This window comes from Panonychus citri, unplaced genomic scaffold (genome assembly GCF_014898815.1).
Source record: "Panonychus citri isolate SS breed McGregor unplaced genomic scaffold, ASM1489881v1 Contig00040, whole genome shotgun sequence".
NCBI lineage: Eukaryota > Metazoa > Arthropoda > Arachnida > Trombidiformes > Tetranychidae > Panonychus > Panonychus citri.
The window spans coordinates 1,274,447-1,297,559 of record NW_026515445.1 but is presented as its reverse complement, the minus strand read 5'-3'; the positions used below and the strand labels follow the sequence as shown (position 1 = coordinate 1,297,559).

General features: G+C 34.5%; 11 protein-coding genes across 12 annotated transcripts; 7 read left to right on the top strand and 4 right to left on the bottom strand.

Moving 5' to 3' along the window:
• The first annotated feature begins 233 nt into the window (after positions 1-233).
• Positions 234-1,357, top strand: LOC128397969 (nucleolar transcription factor 1-like). The gene is made up of 2 exons (XM_053358769.1): positions 234-945; positions 1,011-1,357. The coding sequence occupies exons 1-2, from the start codon at positions 382-384 to the stop codon at positions 1,092-1,094; spliced, it is 648 nt and encodes a 215-aa protein (XP_053214744.1). The 5' UTR covers positions 234-381; the 3' UTR covers positions 1,095-1,357.
• A 222-nt stretch (positions 1,358-1,579) lies between these two features.
• Positions 1,580-2,768, bottom strand: LOC128397909 (uncharacterized). The gene is made up of 2 exons (XM_053358682.1): positions 2,003-2,768; positions 1,580-1,945 (listed from the first exon to the last, which is right to left on the bottom strand). The coding sequence occupies exons 1-2, from the start codon at positions 2,766-2,768 to the stop codon at positions 1,662-1,664; spliced, it is 1,050 nt and encodes a 349-aa protein (XP_053214657.1). The 3' UTR covers positions 1,580-1,661.
• A 275-nt stretch (positions 2,769-3,043) lies between these two features.
• LOC128397959 (palmitoyltransferase ZDHHC6-like) lies at positions 3,044-5,002 on the bottom strand. 2 transcript variants are annotated; one of them, XM_053358758.1, is made up of 4 exons: positions 4,790-5,002; positions 4,139-4,698; positions 3,940-4,071; positions 3,044-3,866 (listed from the first exon to the last, which is right to left on the bottom strand). In XM_053358758.1, exons 2-4 carry the CDS (start codon positions 4,625-4,627, stop codon positions 3,270-3,272), a joined length of 1,218 nt encoding a protein of 405 aa, XP_053214733.1. In that variant the 5' UTR covers positions 4,628-4,698; positions 4,790-5,002; the 3' UTR covers positions 3,044-3,269. The 2 variants fall into 2 exon arrangements, with proteins under 2 accessions (XP_053214733.1, XP_053214732.1); XM_053358757.1 differs by having other exon boundaries at positions 4,139-4,667; positions 4,790-5,001.
• Positions 5,003-6,171: 1,169 nt separating this feature from the next.
• On the top strand, positions 6,172-7,861 carry LOC128397962 (putative uncharacterized protein DDB_G0271982). Its single transcript, XM_053358762.1, has 3 exons — positions 6,172-6,384; positions 6,723-7,208; positions 7,265-7,861. The coding sequence occupies exons 1-3, from the start codon at positions 6,247-6,249 to the stop codon at positions 7,757-7,759; spliced, it is 1,119 nt and encodes a 372-aa protein (XP_053214737.1). The 5' UTR covers positions 6,172-6,246; the 3' UTR covers positions 7,760-7,861.
• Positions 7,862-8,002: 141 nt separating this feature from the next.
• Positions 8,003-9,743, top strand: LOC128397961 (ribosome biogenesis regulatory protein homolog). Its single transcript, XM_053358761.1, has 4 exons — positions 8,003-8,584; positions 8,664-8,904; positions 8,994-9,188; positions 9,282-9,743. The coding sequence occupies exons 1-4, from the start codon at positions 8,089-8,091 to the stop codon at positions 9,481-9,483; spliced, it is 1,134 nt and encodes a 377-aa protein (XP_053214736.1). The 5' UTR covers positions 8,003-8,088; the 3' UTR covers positions 9,484-9,743.
• A 266-nt stretch (positions 9,744-10,009) lies between these two features.
• On the top strand, positions 10,010-11,996 carry LOC128397958 (glutathione synthetase-like). The gene is made up of 2 exons (XM_053358756.1): positions 10,010-10,392; positions 10,461-11,996. The coding sequence occupies exons 1-2, from the start codon at positions 10,311-10,313 to the stop codon at positions 11,798-11,800; spliced, it is 1,422 nt and encodes a 473-aa protein (XP_053214731.1). The 5' UTR covers positions 10,010-10,310; the 3' UTR covers positions 11,801-11,996.
• Positions 11,997-12,128: 132 nt separating this feature from the next.
• On the top strand, positions 12,129-12,792 carry LOC128397973 (transcription factor 15-like). The gene is made up of 2 exons (XM_053358774.1): positions 12,129-12,569; positions 12,637-12,792. The coding sequence occupies exons 1-2, from the start codon at positions 12,271-12,273 to the stop codon at positions 12,785-12,787; spliced, it is 450 nt and encodes a 149-aa protein (XP_053214749.1). The 5' UTR covers positions 12,129-12,270; the 3' UTR covers positions 12,788-12,792.
• A 374-nt stretch (positions 12,793-13,166) lies between these two features.
• On the bottom strand, positions 13,167-14,602 carry LOC128397974 (cytidine deaminase-like). The gene is made up of 4 exons (XM_053358775.1): positions 14,270-14,602; positions 13,822-13,953; positions 13,583-13,749; positions 13,167-13,513 (listed from the first exon to the last, which is right to left on the bottom strand). Exons 1-4 carry the CDS (start codon positions 14,286-14,288, stop codon positions 13,403-13,405), a joined length of 429 nt encoding a protein of 142 aa, XP_053214750.1. The 5' UTR covers positions 14,289-14,602; the 3' UTR covers positions 13,167-13,402.
• Positions 14,603-14,766: 164 nt separating this feature from the next.
• LOC128397964 (phosphoserine phosphatase-like) lies at positions 14,767-17,240 on the top strand. Its single transcript, XM_053358764.1, has 5 exons — positions 14,767-15,181; positions 15,303-15,437; positions 15,725-15,870; positions 15,933-16,081; positions 16,618-17,240. The coding sequence occupies exons 1-5, from the start codon at positions 15,042-15,044 to the stop codon at positions 16,738-16,740; spliced, it is 693 nt and encodes a 230-aa protein (XP_053214739.1). The 5' UTR covers positions 14,767-15,041; the 3' UTR covers positions 16,741-17,240.
• A 133-nt stretch (positions 17,241-17,373) lies between these two features.
• Positions 17,374-19,180, top strand: LOC128397960 (protein maelstrom-like). The gene is made up of 2 exons (XM_053358759.1): positions 17,374-17,659; positions 17,833-19,180. Exon 2 carries the CDS (start codon positions 17,852-17,854, stop codon positions 19,004-19,006), a length of 1,155 nt encoding a protein of 384 aa, XP_053214734.1. The 5' UTR covers positions 17,374-17,659; positions 17,833-17,851; the 3' UTR covers positions 19,007-19,180.
• A 147-nt stretch (positions 19,181-19,327) lies between these two features.
• On the bottom strand, positions 19,328-22,931 carry LOC128397950 (myb-like protein I). The gene is made up of 2 exons (XM_053358747.1): positions 22,591-22,931; positions 19,328-22,473 (listed from the first exon to the last, which is right to left on the bottom strand). Exons 1-2 carry the CDS (start codon positions 22,621-22,623, stop codon positions 19,417-19,419), a joined length of 3,090 nt encoding a protein of 1,029 aa, XP_053214722.1. The 5' UTR covers positions 22,624-22,931; the 3' UTR covers positions 19,328-19,416.
• Positions 22,932-23,113: the final 182 nt, after the last annotated feature.

Here is a 23,113-nt window from a genome sequence, read left to right as displayed (position 1 = left end):
CATTTTCTTTTGATTTTGATAGTTTTGAATGGAAAGTTTCCATTCAACTGAATCATTTCATTGATTACAATTTTTCTTTAGTTAATTGTTGTTTATTGTTGGTTAATTATTCGAATGATTGTTCATTTAAAAAGTTTTTTCTCATTCTCATTCTCATTGTTAATCTTGATCGTTTTTCTTTTATTCTCATCAATAGATGTCGCTCGTCTTTTTCTTTATAGATCAGTTTTCATCTTTTTGTGTTGTTTATTTTCTGTCACAAAGATTTTATATTGTTTGTATTTCTGTTCTTTGTGATTTAATTTAAATTAAACTTGTTCCTTTAATTGTTGACCGTTCTTGTCTTCAAGTTAACCTTCAAATTCATCAGGTACATTTGACATGAGTGAAACTGAACATACGTTGGAAGAGCTTGACAGCGATCCCTACATCTCTGGGGCTGCTCAATGTTTCTATCAGGCTGAACGAGTCTCGACTCTTGGGGCTAAATTCCCAGATAAAAGTCAGCATGAACTTATTACCATGGCTATTAAGGAATGGAACCATGATCTGAATATTCACAAAAAGGTTAGACACCTCAGGCAAGTGGAGAGAATGGGATTAGCTCGTTCATTGAAGATACGAGGATACCAAGGACAGACCACTAACAATAATAGTAATCCACCAGCTCAGCGTAGTCGAGCTACTATTTCCTCATTCAGTAACTCTAATGTCTCACTTGCTGATGTCCTGAAAAGGGAACCTAAAAAACCACCGAAAAATGGGTACTCTCTTTTCACATCCGAACAATTAGCCAAATATGTGAATGTTGAACCTCAAAAGCGAATGTCAGAGGTCGCAAGAATCTGGAGTCAGGTAATTACCAAGGAGGAAAAGGGCAACTTTGACGCTCGAAACAAGGAGATGCTGATTCAATATCAAAGATCATTGAATGCTTTCATTGAAGTAAGTTTACTAGAATATTATGTTCTATTTCATTGTCTAATTATCATTATTATTTCTTAAAATAGAGTTTGACTCCTGAGGAAAGGCAAGTCTACACAGAGTATAAAAACTCGAAGACCAAAAGCAAGAAAAAGCTCAAGAAGTTTTAAGAGAAATGATCGTACCAATTGACCATCACGATTTGACCCATTCTCATCTTGCGAGTTGAAAATTTTCTACAATCATGGTTTCATTATACAATAGAAAATGTCCATCAGCCAAGATTCCATTCATCATTCATAAAATTTGATTTGATAATTTGCATGAATTAATGACTTGAACGATTCTTTCATGAATTGAATACATTTTGTTCAAAAATTTAACTTTAATAATCAACATTAAATTGAAGCTTGTAGCTTGAGTATAAAAAAAAGATGCTATAATTTGTGGATCTTTTCAGTGATTTGTTCACAATCAAATCTAATAAATTTCTATCATAATTATCACAATCTAAATTGAAAGAAAGTCAAATTTTGAAAATGAAAGTTAATCGTTTTTGGTCAACAATTCTCAAGTCATAGAATCCAAACAATTTGATTACTTTGATTGATTAAATTGATAATTTGAACGATTTGATTCTCGTTGAAAAGGTGAATTCAACTTTAATGACTTTCTGACTTTAGACATTTATACAACTTTCAAGTATTTTCAATCATCAATAAATGGACTTCGAAGTGTCAATATGTTTGCTCGCTCTCTTTGCCCGATTTGGTTTTATTTCGAGGTTTGGAGCGATTCGCAAAAGGATATCCTTTCGGTGTATTTCTTACTCTCACTGTTGAAACTTCAACGGGTTTTGTTGATGACGATAGCTCAGGTTTTGTCGTTGTTGTCGTCGGTGTAGTTGCTGCTATTGTAGTACTTGTAACATGTGAACTTTCTGTGACCACTGTTGGTGTTTTTGTCGCCATTTTCTGCTCATATATTGGCTCTTCTTCGTGTTCATCGCTGTGATTATAATCTGAAAGAAAAGAAATAATCAATGAGAAATTTTGGAGAATTCTTGAGAGAAACTGACCATTATGAATTGTCGATTGGCTTGGACAAGCGAACATGAAACAAACTGCTGGATTGCTTTGAAAAGTTCGTAATTGAACTTGTGCATCTTCGAATGGATTTTTATCTATCGGTTTTATCGGAGGATCAGGAACAATCGTGCGAAGAGTCGGTGCTCCACTATGAGCATGTTTAGAATTATTGTGTTTCGCTGAATGGGTTTTATGTTTTTTCCCTTTTCGATTTTTTGTCAATTTATCGCCATTTTTATGAGAATCCTGATCAGTTTTTCGTTTGACCAGCAAATGATTGAGCGATTCATCATAATCTGTTTCCTCCATCGACTCAATATCTTGACAACTTCCAGATTCAATACAATCGAAACTTTGTCTTAATGTCTTCTCATAAACGCTCAGACTTTCATCGTCGAAATAATTTTCGTCAACGACGAAAGAGACAACTGCGATTCTCACCTTTTTCGAGCTCCTTCTTTCAAATGAACGATTTTTGTCTTTATAATCACAAATTACCGAACAATATGAATCTCGTTCGTTGGAACCATTTTCTTGATTTAATCCATCGGATGAACACGAACATATTTCCAATTGCACATCAAGAACTGTTTCGTTAATCCTTTGAGGTCCACGAATTAATCCTTTCGTTGAATCCAAATGAATTGTCCATAAAAATGAATTCTTAATTTCATCTGATTCAACGGTTGATTCTTTTGTCCATCTCGAATAGTTGATCACAATTAGAATGATAAATATGAAACAAGAGGAAAACATCGTAATTGTTTCTTGTCGAGATACAATTTGATTTGAAGTTTCAAAATTCTTGATTCCAGTGGAATCAATTTCTTACCAGTTAATCATTCAGATCCAACTCTAATTAATCATCATGTAGTTTCCATATGTTCATGATGTCGACTGATAATTAAACTGAAATTGAGATAAAATATCAATTTCATGTGAATTTCTACTCAACCGAAACTCCTTATGGTTTCAACGAGTTTCAATAACTTTATGAAATTTTGAAATTTTAGTTCAAATACCAAACTTAATTGTTGATTTCTTATTATCAATCTTTTAATTATAAAATATAAATACGCTGATACCTGTATGTGTATAATTAATTTACAAATCACAAAGGAAAATTAGTGATCAATGAGTAATTTAAACTTAATTGGAATTGAGAAAATTGGATTGAATGGGAAAAAATTTCACAACCGATATTTCAATCAGATTCAAAATGGAAATGATTAATTATTAAAAATCAAGAGGAAAAAATTATCGCTGAATTTTTCTATTAACTAATTTATCACCAGAGTTTCTTTGTAGATCTTGTAGATTCTTGACCTTCTCGAATAAAGGTTCAGCTCGTGGTTGATTAAGATCTTGAACCATTTCGACTACACATCGTCTCGGGAACCAACCACGAGGTTTAATTGTTCCCAATTTAACGGGATGTGTCTTTTCCCCATAGAGCCAATGTTTTTTCCATCGGGTCACAGTTACTTCATCATTAACGTCTAATGAAATACGAGCTTCATCGGAGAAAGGAAACTTGATACAAGTTCGCCAGCCTTGGGTGAATAGTGGAAACCAATTACCGTTGTAACAATTAACCACTTTGTAATTTCGAGCTCGAGATCGTTTCTCCATTTTCTGTAAAATCTGTTCGTAAGTTAAAGTGTATTGATGACATCCTTCCCGTAAAGGCCAGTCTATTCCGTCGAGAGATTTACTCTTTCTGAAAACTTGCATAAAGTTATTCCAATAACCCAAATCATAGGGATAAATGAACTCTTCTGATCTATGACGAGATTCGGCTTTAATTACAATCCAATCTTCAATCGATGTACGATTATTGAGGATTATTTTCATCTGAAAGACAGAGAGATACACAGAGAGTAAAATATGTTAATTGTTTGTAAAGAAATGTGATTGATTGACTTACCTGTACATAAAACAATCCACCAACAGCAATAATCACACCAATGGCAAGTCCAATACTAAATACTGAGAAAAGGAAAGATGTAAAAGTGAGGAGGACAACCGAATCTGAGCCTTCATGGTAAAAGTACCAAGTCTATAGAGAAAAGAGTAGATGGGCTGATTAGAATTAGAATTTGAGTATCGAATGGTTAAGTAATTACCGCATGATAACCTCGATAAATTGCTATCGAAAGGAGAAGAGCGGAATGAAAACCTCCAAGAACAGCAGACAAGAGGAAAAGAGTGAAATTGAGATGATTCCTAAGACCGACACAATTGTTGATCCATGGACAATGATGGTCCATCTTTAGAATACACTTATTACATGTTCTACAATGATGAGCACGAGGACATTTGTACGATTGGCAAATGGAACAAAATTGAAGGAATTTAGTATCTGTAGGATCTTTCGGTTTCCACCCTGGAGGAACTTGACCAGGTCCAAGGAAAATGGCACAAAAGAAATGGTAGAGCGTCAAACCAACAAGACTCAAGAAGATGAGATGGTTGACCAGGCCAATCAATGAACTGGTCATCGGAAGCCACATATTAGTCATGTACAAGGTTGTGATTGTATTACACTTGATTATCAAGAGCCCAAGTAAAGGTCCCCAATGTAATATCCTTAAGCCAAACAGACCTGACATCATGTAAGATCATATGGAAATTTAATCGACCTTTGAATGGAGCCTGAAGGTGAAAATGATGACAATTATCAATTCTGGAATTAACAACAGGTTGTTGAGGTTTAAGTTCATCATCAAGTTGTCACAATGAGAGAGTAAAAAAAAAGCTTCAAATGACCAACTCACCCAAGTAAACAAACTCTTATTTTGGGAATTCAATTTAGTCCCAAACAAAAGCGAAAAGATAATCAATTGTTACCAATCATTGGATCCCAGACAATTGGTTAGATTAAACTGATTCATTGGAACAAAGAATCGTCATTAAAATTAAATTGTCACAATTTAAGTGAAAACAAGAAATAAAATGAATGAAGAGAGAAAAGAAAACAAATAACATGTGATCAGTGAAATGTTTCATTCTAAAAGAAAGAAAGAGAAAAGAAAGATAATAAAAAGTTCTTTCTTTTATTCTTTCATTTTCAAGAATTGTAAGTCGATTGATTGAAAAGTTCGCAATTAAGAAATTGAATCAATAGTTGTAATTATTAAGTCAAAGTTGAGAAAAGTCAAATTATGAAAATGAAAGTCAATTGTTTACTTTGGTCAACAATTCTCAAGTCATAGAATCCAAACAATTTGATTACTAATTTGATTTATGATTAATTTGTGATCAATTCAATTATGAATGAAATGTTACTTTCTTCAATCATTTTACTTTATGTTTTAATGGTCGCTGTTGTTGCTGTGGGTAGTTATCGATATGGGCTGAGCGAATCGGAGACTCAACAAAAAAGGAACCAAAATCATCACCCGAATTTGAATCGATTCAAACAAAACGTAAAGAAAAAGATTGAGAATTTCTTCACTTCAGATGATGACTTGAGTTCCAGTGATTATCATGAAATCGACACAAAGAAGAAAAAAGTTGGCAAACACAAGGACATCGAAAAAGGAATTAAAAAAGATTGGAAAAAGATCAACAAGCCCAAGGAATCAGGCGAAAAAAATATCGCAAAAAGTGATCTTGATTCGCAATCGAAAGACAATGTGACTCCAGGCCCGTCGAAGAAAAAATCGGACAAAAAGATCGTCAAGTGAATTCGATAACTAATTGTTCAGATTATTTACATAGAAAGAATTTAAATGATCGATATTGTTTTAGATCTTCAAATGAACCAAAAGTCTCGATTATTATTCATACAACAATTACAAAATTTTCTCTTCGATTAACTTTTGATCTCAATGAGAAGGTTAAAGCTAACAAATTCTAAGATAAAAAGTAAAAGTTAATTACTCAGTTAATCGCAATTGTTTATTTTTCCTTCTCTCAATTGAGTAAATCAATAATAAAAAGCTTCTTATTAACTTATTTCTCTGGAGATAAACTTCAATTTATGTTAATCTTTTCGCTAATCAACTAATCAAACACTGGATAGTTAATTAGATTAAACGGAAAAGCGTTTTTATTTTAATCGGTTCTCCTTTTTAGAATTTACTTTTTCTCTTCTGAATTTGATCTCTTTGTTTTCGCTTTTTCCCACAAGACAAGTGTTTTTAGTTCTTTTCTCAGTTAATTGTTTCATTTTTTAATTTCTGCAGTTTATTTTACTTTCCAATCAATAAACCCTTCGAATTATATCCAAATGGTTCATCGAATCAGTAAAGAAATCAGAAAATTGGTGGTCAAGTCTCGAGAAGATGGAATGTCCTTCAAAAACATTGGCCTTCGCTTCAATTTATCCGTGGCAACCTGTGCAGGAATTTATCGTCGACACAAATGTGTATGTACAACTATTTTCGACCTTTAATTGTCACATCATCTCGTTGATTGTGTTCCTAAATTGTTCCTCAATTCAATTCACTTCTCCTTTTCCACTGCAACTTGAATGTGGCGGGTTAAGTGATTACCGCTTTTTTCATTCACCACAACAACAATCAACTAGTCAATGATTTTGATTTTTTCCTTCATTAAACCAAAACATTTATCACGGTTCATCCTTTTAATTGGTTTAAATGAATTTACTGGTTATTTAACTGTTTTCTAATTGTGATCTGTAATCTCATCTCTTGTTGATAATCACCTTGTTGTCTTGTTTTTTTTTGTTCATTCTATTGATAGGTGAATATGGATATCAAAAGTGAAGATGATTCAGACGCTCAATCCTCAAGCTCACCTGTTAAAAAGCGTGAATCTGATGAGGATGAAGAGCAAGAAGATGAAGAGGAATATGTTGTCGAAAAGATTATTGAGAAGAGAAAACGAGGTGGTAAAACGGAATATTACATCAAGTGGAAAGATTGGCCTGATGATGATAACACTTGGGAACCTGAGGAACATTTATCGTGTCCTGATCTGGTCAAAGAATTTGAGGAGCAGCTCAAATTGAAGAAAGAGAGAAAACTGGCCAAAGCAAAGGAGAAAGAACGGGAAAGAGCCGAGAAGTACAAGGCCAGAGAAAAAGAACGTGAAAGAGAACGTGAAAGGGAAAAAAGTAAAGAATCAGATAAATTCAAAGAAGGTGATAAACCTCGAGACAAAGAAAAATCCCATGATAAAGATAAGGAAAGATTCAGAGAAAAGTCTAAAGACAGAGAGAGGCAAAAGGTACTGTAAAAGAGCTTAATTTTAAGCTTTTTTCTAATCCATTTTTACATTTTCAGAATCGGGACCGTGGCGATGACGACAAACCGAATCGTAAGAGAAAAGCTCAAGTCATTGATTCGTCTTCAGGGACACCGTCGCCTGCTCTTGTGGAGAACGAGAGCAGCTCAAGTAGATTCTTCCCTTCAGATGATGAGATCAGCTCAGACAATGAAGGAACAACTGAGCTCGAGAAGCGCCTGAGAACATTGACCAGTAAAAGTTCAGCGAGAACCAATGAAATGAAAAACGAAAGTGATGACGATGTAGTGGAAGAGGAAAATGAGGAAGAAGATGAAATCACAGGTTTCGATCGAGGACTTGAGCCCAAGAAGATTGTCGGTGCCATTCGAATCGAAGACAAGTTAATGTTCCTCATCAAATGGGAATCGTGTAAAAAGTGTGACCTTATCCTCGCCGAAGAAGCCAACAACAGATGTCCACAAGTGGTCATCAGTTACTACGAGAAAAGACTCAAGTGGGTACCCGATTTTAACAGTGATCTTTGTGATTGATCTTATCGATTAATCTTTTCTTTTGTAAAGCAAATTCACCTCTATTATTCCATCAAATTCAAGTCATTAAAGATTGATAATTTCATATTCAACAAATTTTAATCCAATTTTTGATCCGATTCATTAATTAAAAATCTCTCCAAGATTATCAGTTTTCAAGTTTGGCGCTTTGACCTTCATCTCTAGAAATGAGAGTTGTCATGGCAACGCAAAGTAGTTTCCAAAATTTGGATTCCATTGGATTCAATCCATATGATTAAATCTCTATGAAAACGTGTTCTCATCAATTATTTTGATTATATTGTTTAATTTTAATTAGTGACTTAATCATGGCTGTCATTGACAGTAATTTTGTGGACCAGGTGTTAGGTCAAATTGAGGAGAAGGAAAAAGAAGCTCTGAAAGAAGTGTTAATTGAAAAAGAATTGGTTGATGTTGATCTTGGCAATTGTTTGTTGATCGATAACAATCCATTGGACGAAATTAATTTAAGAAAAATTAAAGAAGATTATCTCCTGAAACTTGCCCAAACAAATGGGCAATACTTGCTTAATAAACTGAGTGAATTAGATACTATGATTGTCGATGGTTACAATTTGATCAAACTGCCTGTTGGAACAACACCACTTCCAAGGTCTATGCCTGTTCCAAAACCAAAGGCACCGACAAAATGGGAAACTTATGCTAAAGACAAAGGTATTCAAAAAAGAAAACGAGAGAAAATGGTCTGGGATGATACCGAAAAAGTCTGGAAACCAAGATATGGTTACAATAGAATTAACAGTGATAAGGACGACTGGATTATCGAAATACCTCAGAATAAAGGTAAATTGTTTCTCTTTTATCAACGTTGGCAAAGTTTAGTTGTGAGAGATTTTACAATTTCTTTTTTATTCTTTTACAGATGAAAACACTGACATGTTCGCTGAAGTCAAAGAGGCCAAACGGGAAAGGGTGGCTAAAAATGAATTCCAACGTCTTAGGAATATCGCTCGAGCTAATAAGATTAAGGCTACTGGTTTAACTCCAGTGCTACCTAAAGATGGTAAAGAACTTGAAACCAGAGATGAAGTGATGAATGCTGCTGCAGTCGCTCGAGTGGCTACAGCATCTTTAGGAAAATTTGATAAAAAATTGAAAAATGGGTAAGTGTTAATATGATTACTTTATTGTAGTCAGAAAAATGGTCCGAAAAACTTTGTACTTAATCTTATATTTACAATTCTATCCACAGATTAGATAAAATTGAAACCAAATTAGCAGCCAAAGCTGCTAGGGTAACCGGAAAGAAACGCAAATTCGAGCCTAATCTAGGAAATATGGATGCTGAGAAAAAGAAATATTCTGATATACTTAGCAAAATAGATAAAGGAGATAAGATCGATGGGACTAGAGCTCTTAACATTATAAATCAAAAGAAAATTAACTCGTAAGTTTAATCTAATGCACTCAGATTGTTCCTGAATGGATTTTTTTTTATTATATTGCTTATTTGATAATTTTCTTTCTTTTCTATTATCAGTGCTGTAAAAAACGACGATAAGAAAACTAAAGGAAAGGATCGTAAATCCAAGAAAGGTAAAAAGGCCGGAAAACGAGTCGCTTATCATAATAAATCACAACAAAGGAAAAAATCAGCCACAGGTAGTGGAAGCGGCGGTAGTGCAGGACGAAAGGGATCGTTTAAAGGGAAGAGCAAAGGTGGTAAATCTAAAGGAAAATAAGGCAAGAAGAGGAAAATCTACATCTAATCTTTAATTGTCTTTGAAAATTTAATTTAATTCGATACAGAACATTGTTCAAATTGTTACATCTATTTGTCCACTTATTTGATATTCCAATGTATCAATTAATTTAATCAAATTGAATTTACAATCATTTCAAAGCTGAAACTTTTTCACCTTGTTTTGATGATCAAATCAATTAGATTGTGTTATATGTATATTAAAGTAAATTAAATTAAACCAATTGCAATCAATGACAACCCGATCATTCATCACAATCATGGATTCTAAATGTGTCTCAATTGTTTTTTTCCTTATATTGATTTGATTGTCGATGTGATAGGGAATTTCAATGAGGGCGAATTTCTTACATAATTAATTATAATTAGATTTTGTTCTTGCGTCAAAGAGAATCACAATCAATCGATCGGATAATAATCCATAAAGAGTTAATCAATAATTTACTTCAACTTTGTCTTGTTGTTGAGTTGCAATCTAACATATGATTTGTTTTGACGTGAAACTTGTGCAAATTTATCATTTAAATTGAAATTTTGCTTATTTCTTGTTAATTGACATTATGTGAATCTATTTAGTTAACAATTATCTTATCATTCGGTTCTAATTGACTCAGTTTCCTCTGTTCCTCTTTTGAAAATGTTCAAGTTGAACTGAAATGAAATGGGTTTGTTATCACTTGTACTTTGATTGTTGCTATAAATCCTGATGCAGTTTCATGTTATTTACATTTTAACCTGAGACCTCAATTAATTGTACAGTTGTAGTTTGTCTCAAATAGTCAGTTGATTGCTTACAATTGTGTCAACATGAATTCATGTGTACCAAATCTCACCAATGAAGCTTTGAATGAGCTTGAACAAGACGCCAAAGAGTTTGCATTGGTAAAAGGTAAGAGATTCACTGATTGTTTTCATTTGATTTGTGCTTCTAATTTGATTTGTTTCTTCACCTCTCAGGAATCAGTTGTCGATCGAAGGATTTACTCAATGAAAACTGTGTACAATCATTGAGATTCAGTTTGTTTCCTTCGCCATTTCCCTCAAAATGGTGTTTGTTGGCCCAAAGAATCCAGAAAGGGATCAACCTAATGATGCACCGGATCGCTCACGACAAACACTTTCTAGAGGAATCATTGGCCGACGTGATTCGTGTGGACTCATTCACCCGATCGCTTTATGAGATATATTTGAAAGTAGAAGACGATCCAAAGGCCTCGAAGTACAACTTGGGCTTTTTCCGATCGGATTATATGTTGAACAAGGAACCAGAAGCTCTTCGACAAGTGGAGATCAACGCGATTTCGGTGAGTTTCGCTGGACTGTCCCCGTTGATCTCGCAACTTCATCAGTATGTGAACAATAAAGTGAACCCTAAAAGTGAATTTAATCAACCGGAAAAAAATACTTGTCGTTCTGTGGCCTTCGCTCTATCAAAAGCCTGGGATGTTTATGGAAAGAAAGATGCGATTATAATAATCATTGTGGAAGAAAAAACTTATAATATTTGTGATCAAAAAGCGATAGAAATTGAACTGTTCAACTTGAGACCAGAAATTCTGGTGAAAAGGAAGAAATTCTCTCAAATCGACAGCAATTCTTTAGATGGAAACAATGTCCTGAGAGTGGATGACAAAGAAGTCGCTGTTGTTTATTATAGAACTGGTTATGTACCAGCTGATTACCCGAATTCGAGTGCTTGGGACACCCGATTGATTTTGGAAAAATCGAAAGCAATCAAATGTCCATCGATCAAGTACCAATTGTCTGGTGTCAAAAAGTTCCAACAAATTCTCACTGATAAACAAGTTCTGAGTAAATTCATCAAACCAGACGAAGGATTAGACGAACTTTATGGTACATTCGCTGCGATTTATTTACTCAAAGATTCGCCGGAAGGAAACAAATACTTGGAAATGGGCCTTAAGAATCCAGAGAAATTTGTTCTCAAACCTCAACGGGAAGGCGGAGGTAACAATTACTACGGTCAAGAGATTGTCCAGAAACTGAATGAGATTCGAAATTCACAAGAGAGAGATGCTTTCATTCTGATGGAATTGATCGACGCCGTTCCAATTTCTAATTACGGTGTTGACAGTAGATCTAATCTTCGATCTCGAAACTTCGCCATGGACACAATTATCTCTGAATTGGGAATATTCGGCTCGATTCTTGCCGACGATAAACTCGTTTACCACAATTCTGAAGATGGTTACTTGTTAAGAAGTAAACGAATCAGTGATAACGAAGCGGGAATCGCCGCTGGAGCGGGTTTTCTGGATTCACCTTATCTCTTTTGATTAAGCTCTAATTCATTATTAAATTAGGTTAGAAAAGACAAAACTGAACCTTAATTGCTCAATTATCGTATTTTCTGCTTCTGATTACACTATTTTTACACTCGCAATATAATTTAACTATTCCAGAGATTTTCAGTCGACTATTGTATCAAATGAACAAATTAAAATGATTTGTTGCCCGACACTTACAATTTAACCTCATTCAAATGACTAATCACTCATTTCTAAACTAAGAAATAATATAAATTCTAGATTTAAGCTTCCCAATCAAACTAATTGTAAAAAAAAGCTTCAAATTCATCTTAATGACATTTTAATTGCTGTCGAAAAAATTTGACAACTGTTGATTGAAAAGGAACTAGAAAAAAATGTCAACTTGAAATGATCAATTTGAACTTCGATTGTAATTAGTTTAACTACAAGTCTCAAGTAATTAACTTATAATTCTGTGAATCATTACTGTAGCAATTATGGATAATCAAGATTTACCTGGATTTGAATGTTTGTTCAAATCAGAAGTTGAACTATATCAAGATAATTACGACAATTACCAAATGATCAATTCGCTGATTGTTGAGCCTGATGATCAGCTACATCGACAAGTCGCCAATGTCCGTGAGCGAAATCGAACTCAGAGCTTAAATCAAGCTCTTAATTGTTTGAGGAATTTGATCCCAACCGAACCGGCGAATCGTAAACTGTCCAAAATCGAAACACTTCGATTGGCCGTTTCGTACATCAAACACCTTGATAATCTTCGGATCGCCAGGTAAGTTTAATTTGATTCCTTCTTGCAATTCAACTAATTTCAATGAATAATCTTTAATTGTGATCAGGCTTTCAGGATATTATTTAAACGATCCATGTTTAAGAGGAAATAAGTTAATTGCTCATAACAATAATATCCCTGGGAATCAATTCAAATCAAGTTTGGTTTGTACCTTTTGTTTAACTAATCGTAAACAATTAAAGTTAAATAAGGATTAATTTGATACTAATCATGTCTGAGAAATGATTTAACCTTTACAATCAGTCAGCTTAATGACTTAAATAGTGAAATAAAATCTCATGATTAACGAATCAATTTAAGTAATTAGTAGCATTTCCATGTTTTTACCTTTCATTTGTCGTGTACATTAGTTAATTATCACTGGGATAATAACAATTAATAAACAGTAATCAATTGTAATTGGTTAGAAAACCTGAATTATGATTAGGAAATTGTTTTATATCAATTTGTATCTTTTTAAATTGCAACCAAATAAAACAAGTAACAATTAACTAATGAACATTGATTTCAAATGCCAGACCAGTGATTTCAAGGTAAGTTAAATAATTGTAATTGGCTAGATAAAGAAATGATTAGTTTAATTGTTGTCGATTGAAAATTGGTTTATTATCATGACAATTCTTGGTTTAAATATTACAATTAAGTAAGAATAAAGATTTGGTCAGAATTGTAAATCAGCCACTGAATCAAATTTACTAAAATCTAATTGCGTTAACAGGTTGGTATTAAAATGTTCCCAATTTAACTTGTTACATTGTTCATATTTTAACCTTAAATTTTTACAATTAATTAATGGGCTCAATTGTTTGTAATCAGTTATCGTGATTAGTGAACATAAACCCGTTTGGTAGAAGCTCTTTAATCATTGTTTTAGTATAATTATCATCTTGATCCACAATATAAATCATAATTGTTGGTCCAAACTGTTGGTAAGATTAATCAAACATTAGATGATCGTAAAGATAAAATGATCAAATCAATCAATTGATTACCTCATAAATAAATTGACGACAAGCACCACAAGGATACGTGAGGCCACCGGTCGGAGCGTGAACGGCGATCGCTTTGAATTGTTTCTTTCCCTCTGAAATTGCTTTACAAATTGTTGATCTTTCGGCACAAATAGTTAATCCGAAAGAACTATTTTCAACATTACAACCTGAGAGAATTACAATTAAGAGAGAAAAGGTAATTAGATTTGATTAACATCTTACATTTGAGAAAAACTGACCTGTAATCAGTTGACCTTCGGTCGTTAAAATGGCACAACCAACGGGGAATTTACTGTAAGGAGAATACGATAATTTGGAAGCATTTTTGGCCTCAGCGAATAGTTGATTCCTCTGAGTTTCGCTTAAATCATCTAATCAATTGCGAATCCATTTAATGAAAACGACGAAATAAAAGAAAGATCAATTTTAATTTCGATTATTTTTGGCAAACTGTCAACATTTTCCCCTTGTTAATATTTAGGTGAACACTTAATCCCAACTAATCTTATCTTTTTGATTAACGAGGTAAAATCAATCTAATTCACAGGTAAATAAGAGATCACAACTGTAATGTGAAGAGCTGAGTGCAATTGATATCATTTGATTGTAATAAGAATTAAGCAAATGATTAAAATCTCGATGATAAAATTAGATTGTTATTAAGTCGTGGAAGGAAATTAGACAAACCTGAAGAAACTGTTGCCATTATTTTTGGACCTTCGCTAATGGAGATAATTGTTACTAATCAATTTCGAAAAACAATTAACACTATCGACAAATGATAACAATTGATCTTGAAGAGGCAATGTCAGGGTTAAAATGAATCCAGAACAATTAACCAGAATAATAATCGAAACCAGCAATTAGTTGATTATTGAAAGAAGGAAAAAAAAAAGAAACCAAGAGACAAATAAGTTAATCGTAAAAGCTACAAACCAACAATTCGTAATCAAAGTGAACAACAACAAACACAACCACCTGAACTACGAGTTTCAATCAGTGAAACAATTAACACAAATGTAATTAAAGAAACAAAACAAAACAAGTGGCTCTCCCCTTCGTTCCCTTCCTCTTCCCTTACCCCTTCTCTCTTTCTCTCTTTCTGTCTTTCTCCTTCTCTGTCTACTTTTCTTCCTCTGCTCCCTCACCGAAATCGGATAAACATCGAGTAGTTTGGATCCAGTTCTTTACTCGGATCCGAACATCAGATTGAGTTTGATTATTGATTTTTTCTTTTTTCATTTCATTTTCTCTTCCAATTAAAGTGCAATCAATTAGTGTCAATCCATTTATCCAACAACGTGCAACATAGTTGAAAGTTTCCTTTGTCCAAATAACATCAAAGTACAAATTGGAAAAGAATAAATTTCTTTTCTTTAGAACCAAAACATTGCCCTTAGTCCCACGTATACAAGAACCAACGAAATCTGTGATTTTTACCCTTGGCAACACTTTGATCATGTCGAACAATAAAGAAACTCGAGAAATTTGGAGATCGGCTGAAGCTGTTTGTTTCGACGTTGATTCAACAGTTTGTCGAGATGAAGCTATTGACGAATTGGCGAAATTTGCTGGAGTCGAAAAAGAAGTCGCTGAAATGTAAGTTTAATCAGTTAATCAATTTGCTGGTTTATCTTTTTCATCAGTTGCTCCAAAATCTCATGCATCATCTTTCCATGGAATAACCTTGTCGAATTTTTAATTTCTCTCTCATTTGCAGGACTCGAGTTGCCATGCGAGGTGGTTGTTCATTTCAAGAGGCTTTAGCTCAAAGATTAGCTCTAATTAAACCGACACAACATATGGTGGAAAAGTTCATTACAACAAAACCGCTTCGTTTGACCCCAGGCATCAGGTAAGAGGACATTTTAATTGGTTTGCATTTTGGTTTACTCATTTTCCATCAGTTAATCAGTCCTATCAGTTAATTGGAAAATGCGATAAAATCTAATCGTTAACCAATCGTTGATTATGATCACGATCACTAGAGATGCCACTTATCTTGACTCGATCTTCAATGATCATCATGATACAAAATGATGATAGAAAAAAACATTCCCTTACCAATAAAGATAAACTAATAGATCATCTGATTTCCACCTAATCTTTGCATCTTTTAATTTTCTATCTTATCCAATCTAGAGAGCTAATTGCTTTGCTTCACAATCGTGAGGTCGATGTCTACCTGGTGTCAGGAGGTTTTGATGTAATCATTGAACCATTAGCCAAAGAGCTTGGAATACCTGTTAAGAACATTTTTGCCAATCGAATCAAATTCTTCTATGATGGTAAGTAGCAAATTGTTTCCCTCTATTTTGATGACAATCTAATCTAATTAACTAATCAACAGGTAGTTATGCAGGATTCGATGAAACTGTTCCGACATCTCAATCAGACGGTAAAGCTCGAGTTGTTGCTCTTCTTAAAAAACTTTTCGGCTACAAGAGAGTCGTAATGGTTGGTGATGGGGCCACTGATTTGGAAGCTTATCCCACCGCCGTAAGTGTTTATCTCAATCATCTCGATATCAATCAGCAATTAAGTCATCAAATTCCCCTAATATAAAATGTAACAAATGAAATTTTCTCTTTCATCAATCTAATCAATCTTATCTTCATTGATTTCATCGTTTTATCTCTCACTCACTCACTCACTCACTCGCTGATAACCAATTAACTTACATAACTTGCTCTCCTTGATTTCTCTTTCAATTCATATCGTTTTATGATTGATTTTCCCTTGCGTCACAATTGATTAGCATCAGTTTTCATTGTATCTTTGATGTTAATCATCAATGTCTGATCAGTTCAACAGTATTAGGAAAAATTAATGGATTCATAATAAAATACCAGCGTCATCGATTTGATTACTAGATAAATCATAAAATTAACTGAAAACCCACTCACTAATCACCACAATTAGATGATTAATTGCTTTATAAATATTTATGATTTATTGTCTTTGGGTTTTCCACCAGGATCAGGCGATTTTCCTTTTCAATAATTTAATTGTTCTCTTTACAATCTAATCAACAGGATGCATTCATTGGATTTGGTGGAAATCAAGTTCGGGAAACAGTTCGTAAAGAAGCTCCTTGGTTCGTTATGAGTTTCTACGAACTCATGGCAGAATTGAATCGAAATCCAATGATCGACTAATTGAATTTCAACACTGAATCTTAATCTCAAGTTTAATCACAATCAAGTCATCGAAACTCATCAAACTTGTCAACATTTTAATTCGACGAAATCGAAATGCCAAGACATCTAATCAATTGAACAATTTACAAATGAAACAAATTCATTAATAATTACCCAATGAATTCTTCCAATTAACAATATTTTCGTAAAGATAACCAATACGAATTTAACAATAATCTTAAGCAATTAATAAATTAAGTGCATAATAATTACTATTTTCAACAATTAAAGCAAATAAACAAGAGCCATTTGGTTTGCAACTTAATCTAACAAAATAGTAACAATTAACAAGATCTTCTGGTTACTTGATAAAATTCAATATGAAATGTAATCAATATTTAATTACTTTTTCGAATCAATGTAACAATCAATAAACCAAACAATTCGCTTGTCCAGTTACATGTAAATAATGAGTATTGAAAATTAAACTTGACAAAAATTCGTCCAAATCAACAAAATGTTTCTCTTCATTGTAACAATTAAATTTTCCATGAAAAATTCTCTTCTAAGCCAATAGATGTCACTCACATTCGCTTTTCTTTTTCTTTTTCAAAGCGAACCAATAATCTCTGACAAGTTTTGGTTCTTCAAGTTGAAGTGTTTAAATTGTTTACCAACTGTCGAAACTCAACTCGCCATTGGCTTAATTTCTTTAATGGTCCTCTAATTTTTGGTATTTAAAGCCACGTTTTCTCTCAACTTGATCAGTGTCATCGATCTTCAAACCTCCATTAATCTCCTACAACCTGTTGCGTTTCTTTCAAGTCTTCTTCCTACTTGTGGTCTTTCAACTTCGTTCTTTTCTCTTTGCTTTTTTTGTTCTTTTCTTTTCTATTTAGATTTCTTTTCTTTTTTGCAATTTCTCTTCATCAATTTGGTAAGTAAATTTCGTCATTATCTCTTCTTGAATATGATTCTTGTTGTTTATTCTTTTGATGATTCAAAGAGCATCATAAGTATCATGTTTTCTTTTTAAGCGTTTTCTTCTCATTTAAAATGACCTTTTTGTCTTTCTCTTTTACAAATTGTTTTTTCTATTTAATTGATTAGTCACCTCATAAAAACAGCTATGTCTAAGAAAAAGGCTTCTGCTTACATGATATTCGTCAGTGAATGGCAATCACGTTCTGGTGAGACAAACATCGACAAAGCAGTTAAAATGGCTGCGAAAGATTGGGAAGCCCTAGATGATCGGGCTAAAGAAGAGTATAAGCTTGAAGCTAAAATAAGAAATAGCGGGCTAAGAGGAAGAGTCTTAGATATATTACCACCTGCTCAACAAGAAATTAAAGAGAGAATTGGTAAAAAAGAAGCTGGTATCGACGATGCGACTCGTATGACCATGATTGAAGATTTTTGTTCCCGGCCACTTGACGAAATTGTAAATACTGATTTCTACGTTGTCAATTTCAATGTTGCCGTCAAGACCAAACAAAATGCCTACATTCCAATCGAGGTGGGTATCGTCAAATTTAGTCTTAAAGAGGGGATCCAAGATTCCTATCATGAATTCATCGATGGTGGTAAGACACCTATAGGTCATGGTTATGAGGTGAAAGAGCACATGGAGCGAGTCCATAAGTTACCTCTTTATGATATTTCTGAGTACCCGGTTACGGAAATGGCGGCTACCGAGACTCAAGAGGAACACGTGGCCTCTTTAGAAAACTCGATTGCTGCCTTTAACGCTTTTGTCCAAGCCGAGCGATTGCCTGTCCCAGAAGGTACAGACACGAAGAGGAAATATGTGCAACCCTTATTCACCTTACCTGATCTCGATGGTCTTGGTCTGACTCAAACCTCTGGATGTCTTAAAAGAATGGCCACCGAAGTAGAACAAGTTGGATTCTACGAAAACTATGAGGTATTGGATCTAACATACCTCATGTTTTGCTTGTATAAACGTGTTGTAGGTAAAGCTCGTCCGATGGCTCTTTGTATGGACGATTTCTACCGTGTGATCCATTCATATGAGCCAAACACCAATTGCGAGTATCATGATACCACCGATACTCCCCATTGTGCCCTGTCCCGATCTTATCGGTTCAGTTATGTGTTTCTTGATGTCCTAATCCCAGTCTTTCACATCGAAGTCACTCCTGCCCACAGGCCTAAGCCTAATCCAAAGGTTGAGGAATGTTTTTTGGCACCGATGGAACCAAGATACCAAGTGGCTTCATCTTCTCGATCAAGAATCAATGGACGCAATTGGTCAGAATTATAATTTTTAAATTTCTCATTTTTTTTCCTACTTATTACTTTATCTTTTCATCAACTTTCATTTATAACAAACGACATAATCAACCTGACCCTATTTAATTAATCATTAGACGACAAATTGGAGATAATTTCTTTTTCGATTATAAAAATAAACATTTTTGACATAATTATCATCTAACCTAACCGTTTTCACTAATTGTCCTTTGAGAGTCACCAAATTTGACACTTGAGAAAAATTCATTTTGATAATTGTGTGAATCAAATACACTTATGAGAAACCAGAAAGATGATCGAGATTAAATCAATGAGAAAATTAGAAAGTAAATTTGATATGAAAATGAAACAGTTTCTTTTTTCATGTGATACGATTAATAGATTACAGAAGATAAATTAATTATTTAGAAATGAAAAAGATCAAGAAAATTCAATTTTCTCTTTTCTCAGCTTATTGATTCTTCTTATTAAAACAAATGAAGAAATTAGTGAAAAGACAATTATTGCGATGATAGTTACAAGTGAAGCAATTAGCCCGTTGAAGGGCATGCAAACACCATAGATGATTTCCTCTCGTCGACCTTCATAAATTTCCGGTAATTCGGTTGAATTGGGATTGAAATCAAGATCGATTGAGGTGACAACTTGAAATCCCTTTTTCACACTTACAATGGGTTCGGACGAGGGTGACCTTTTAGATCGGAAAGATCGAGGGCCATGAGGGAAGGCCGATGTCGCCGAAATTGGGCCTGAAGGAACCGGAGGGTGATTAATGTTTCGCTGATTATCTTGACGTTGAATAGAAGTTAAAAAAGGAAGATTTAAATTAGATAATCCGGCGAAATTGGCCAACAGAGAAGCGGCTCGATGAAGAGGGAGATTCGGTGGACGTTGTTGAAGATTTAATTGTGGTGGGTGTTGTTGTTGTTGGTGGACATGTGGAGATCCATGGGGTTGGTGCTGAGGTCGCAATTGGATTCCGTCGATTATTATTGGTCTTTGTTGTTGTTGTTGGTGATGATGATGATTCAGATGCGGTGGTTGAAGTTGTGGTTTTGGTTGTGAATGTGGATGAGGATGAGGATGAAGTTGAGGTTGAGGTTGAGGGTGAAGTGAATGATGAATTGGCTTCTGTTTGTGTTGTTGATGAACTAAAGGATGAGGATGTTGCTGTGATCCTCCCTGAGGCTGAGGAGGCATCAAGTTTGGTTGAAACTTAGGTGGGACAAAACTATTGATTGGACCGATCCCTAATTGTAAGGGGACAACTTGGGCAACCGGATTCTCAAGGTTCAATCCCGTTGGTGCTTCAGGCTCAGGATTCTTATCAGGTCTCACATTCTGATTATCATGTTGATTCACTTTGATACCGGAATTTGTGGGTTTCAATGAACTGATTGAAGATGAACTTTGATGATTGGAAATTATGTTATTATTATTATTTAGATTATTAATCCCTGATAATTGACCTTTTTCCGGACCATTTTGATTAATTTGACTTTGAGTTCCTGCTGTTGAAGTTTCTCTAAATTGTTCATTTGCTTGTTGCTTAAATTGTTGCTGATGACCTGTTTCTTGTTTATTAGCGTTTCCATTATTATTCAATAATGAATAAGGATAAGATGATGTTGGAACTGGAGATGTCAAGTGTTCAGAATTTCCTGCGATGACAGATAATTCATCAGGATTTAAATGCTCTTCCTCATCATTACTGCCGCCATTAGTATCTTTAATTGGTTTACTAATTAATGGTTGTACTTGAGGAATTAGATGATTAGATTCCTTCAAATTGATTCCCGAGGCTTCAACAATGTCTCTCACTTTATTATTTTCCAATAACGAGGCGATATTTTGTTCATTGTTGTTATTTGAATCAATTCCATGGATGAACCCGGAGGCAAATTTGGCAATATCAACATTAACACCGAGATCTTTGAACAGTTCAGCGGCTTTGTCGTAATTATCGTTGGCTAGTTTAGAAAATATCGATTCTTTTGGTCCATTCTGGTCATGGACGAAAACGGGTTTATCATCTTCGCCGCCTTCTGAGGCGGATGACGATGAAGATTGAGATGATTCAGATGAAGGAGAGGAAAGTGAAGGCGGTGGGTGATGAGGCGTTTGAGGAACAACAACTTTCTGATCGTTTGAAGGTTGAGCTTGATAATCGCCTTCTTTTGAAAATTTAGACTCTTCTTCATCAATCGGAGCTTCATCTTCATTGCTATCAGAATTATTATCACCAAGATCTACTGATCCAGTATTCTGATTGTTATCAAATGAAGGTGATGAGCTATTAGAAACTTTAGCTTCGTCTTTTGAGTAGACGGCTAATCGTTTAGAATCGAAGCCTTTAGACAAATACTGTTGACCTGATCCATGATCAGAAGATGAAGATGGTGCTGGTGGCGATGGAGTTGATGAAGGAATCACTTGTGGTGAAGATGATGAGACAAAGGATGAAGGCAAAGAAGATGAATCACTCGATGCTAATCCGTGTAAATCTTGTACATTAGTTGATTCCTTTTGAACTGGAGCAACATGATGATGGCTACTGGAGCTTTGGAGCGCTGGTTGGGATGATCGTTGAGTATATGAAAAGGAAACTTGTTGTTTGAACTGTTTGTCGGGTTTGTGTTGATATGGTGTCTTTTGACAGGCATCGGGACAACCATGTCGACAGACTTCAACTGTACATTGGATTTGAACATTCATCGAATCGGGGAACTTGAATGCATAGAAATGCGAATAAGAGATGACGGTTGCTTTACCATTTGGATCTTTGACCTTTTCAAATTTGGTCAACATTTTAGGTCGAAGGACACAACCATGTTCGTCAGTCATTTGAATAGGAGGTTTGACTCCATCATGAGCGAAACATGATTTAACTCTCATATCAAATTCACCACCATAATCATTAATTGCGATCACAATGGTCATTGGTTGACCAACAGGCACAATTCGCGACACCTCACGGCCCCAAGGACCTTTACCTTCTTGAATTTCCATCCAACAATCGATATCATCTCCTTGGAAATTCATTTCGACCACATCAAGATCAGCAACAGGAATCGCGGGACGAAAAGTGGCCGGTTTCTCATAAGCCTCAAACCATTCACAGCGAAGTCTTTTCGCTTCGTCCCAAGCTTCGATAATATCAGTTCCATATTGAATAACTACAGTGTTTTCATAATATTTACTTTGAAGATCGGGCTTAGTACCACACTGGTCATAGTAAACTTTAAATGTCGCATGGGTCACTCCTGAATAGGGTTTTATGTAAACACAATTGTCTTGACCATAAGTCCCCTTGGAAAACACTATCCCGTGGAAGGGACCAGCAAATTCAGCTCGAACTGTCATATGATCTTTACCACAGATCACATCGAGAGCGGACAATTTACCCAGACCATTGCCCGTTTGACCTTCGTCACTCCAATGAGCTGAAACAATTTCATTCAGATGAACTAAAACAATCTAAGGAAACATAATAAACAATAAAATAGAAAAACGTAAAAATTTACACAAATGAATGATGAACAATCAATTTATTAACACATCACAATTAAAAGTTGATTAAACTAATTTATTTACCATCAATATCGTTACCAACATTGTCACTCTCATAATTGTTTAAATGCGTTGAAAGGGCGACGAAAGTTTCAACGATCAAAGGTTAACTTTTAATAGAAAACTTAAATTGCCCAAGAAATTTAATTCCGTCTCTCATTTGCAATTCCAAATCCAAATAACATGATTTAAATTACGATAAAATAAACATAAAGGTTACACGTTGTAAAGAAGAAGAAGAAGAAGAAAAAGTTCAATTAAAACTAATCAAAGTTAAAAGTTAAAATCTATTCTAAAAGTTAACTCGGAGTATCAAGTGAATTAACTAAATGGTTATTTTTGGTTCCAACTTTTTTATGTCAAGTTGAAGTTCTGATTTAGGGAGAAGGATGTGAGAGGGAGCTCAGAACTTCATCTTCCCCATCTCCATCATCATGTGAACATATCGAGAGGATGAAAGGAGGAGGAGGAGGAGGAGAGTTGCAGGTATGATGAGCACGTTGAACCGCCTCTAACAAAATGCTATTAGAGGATCATTTCAATGGGA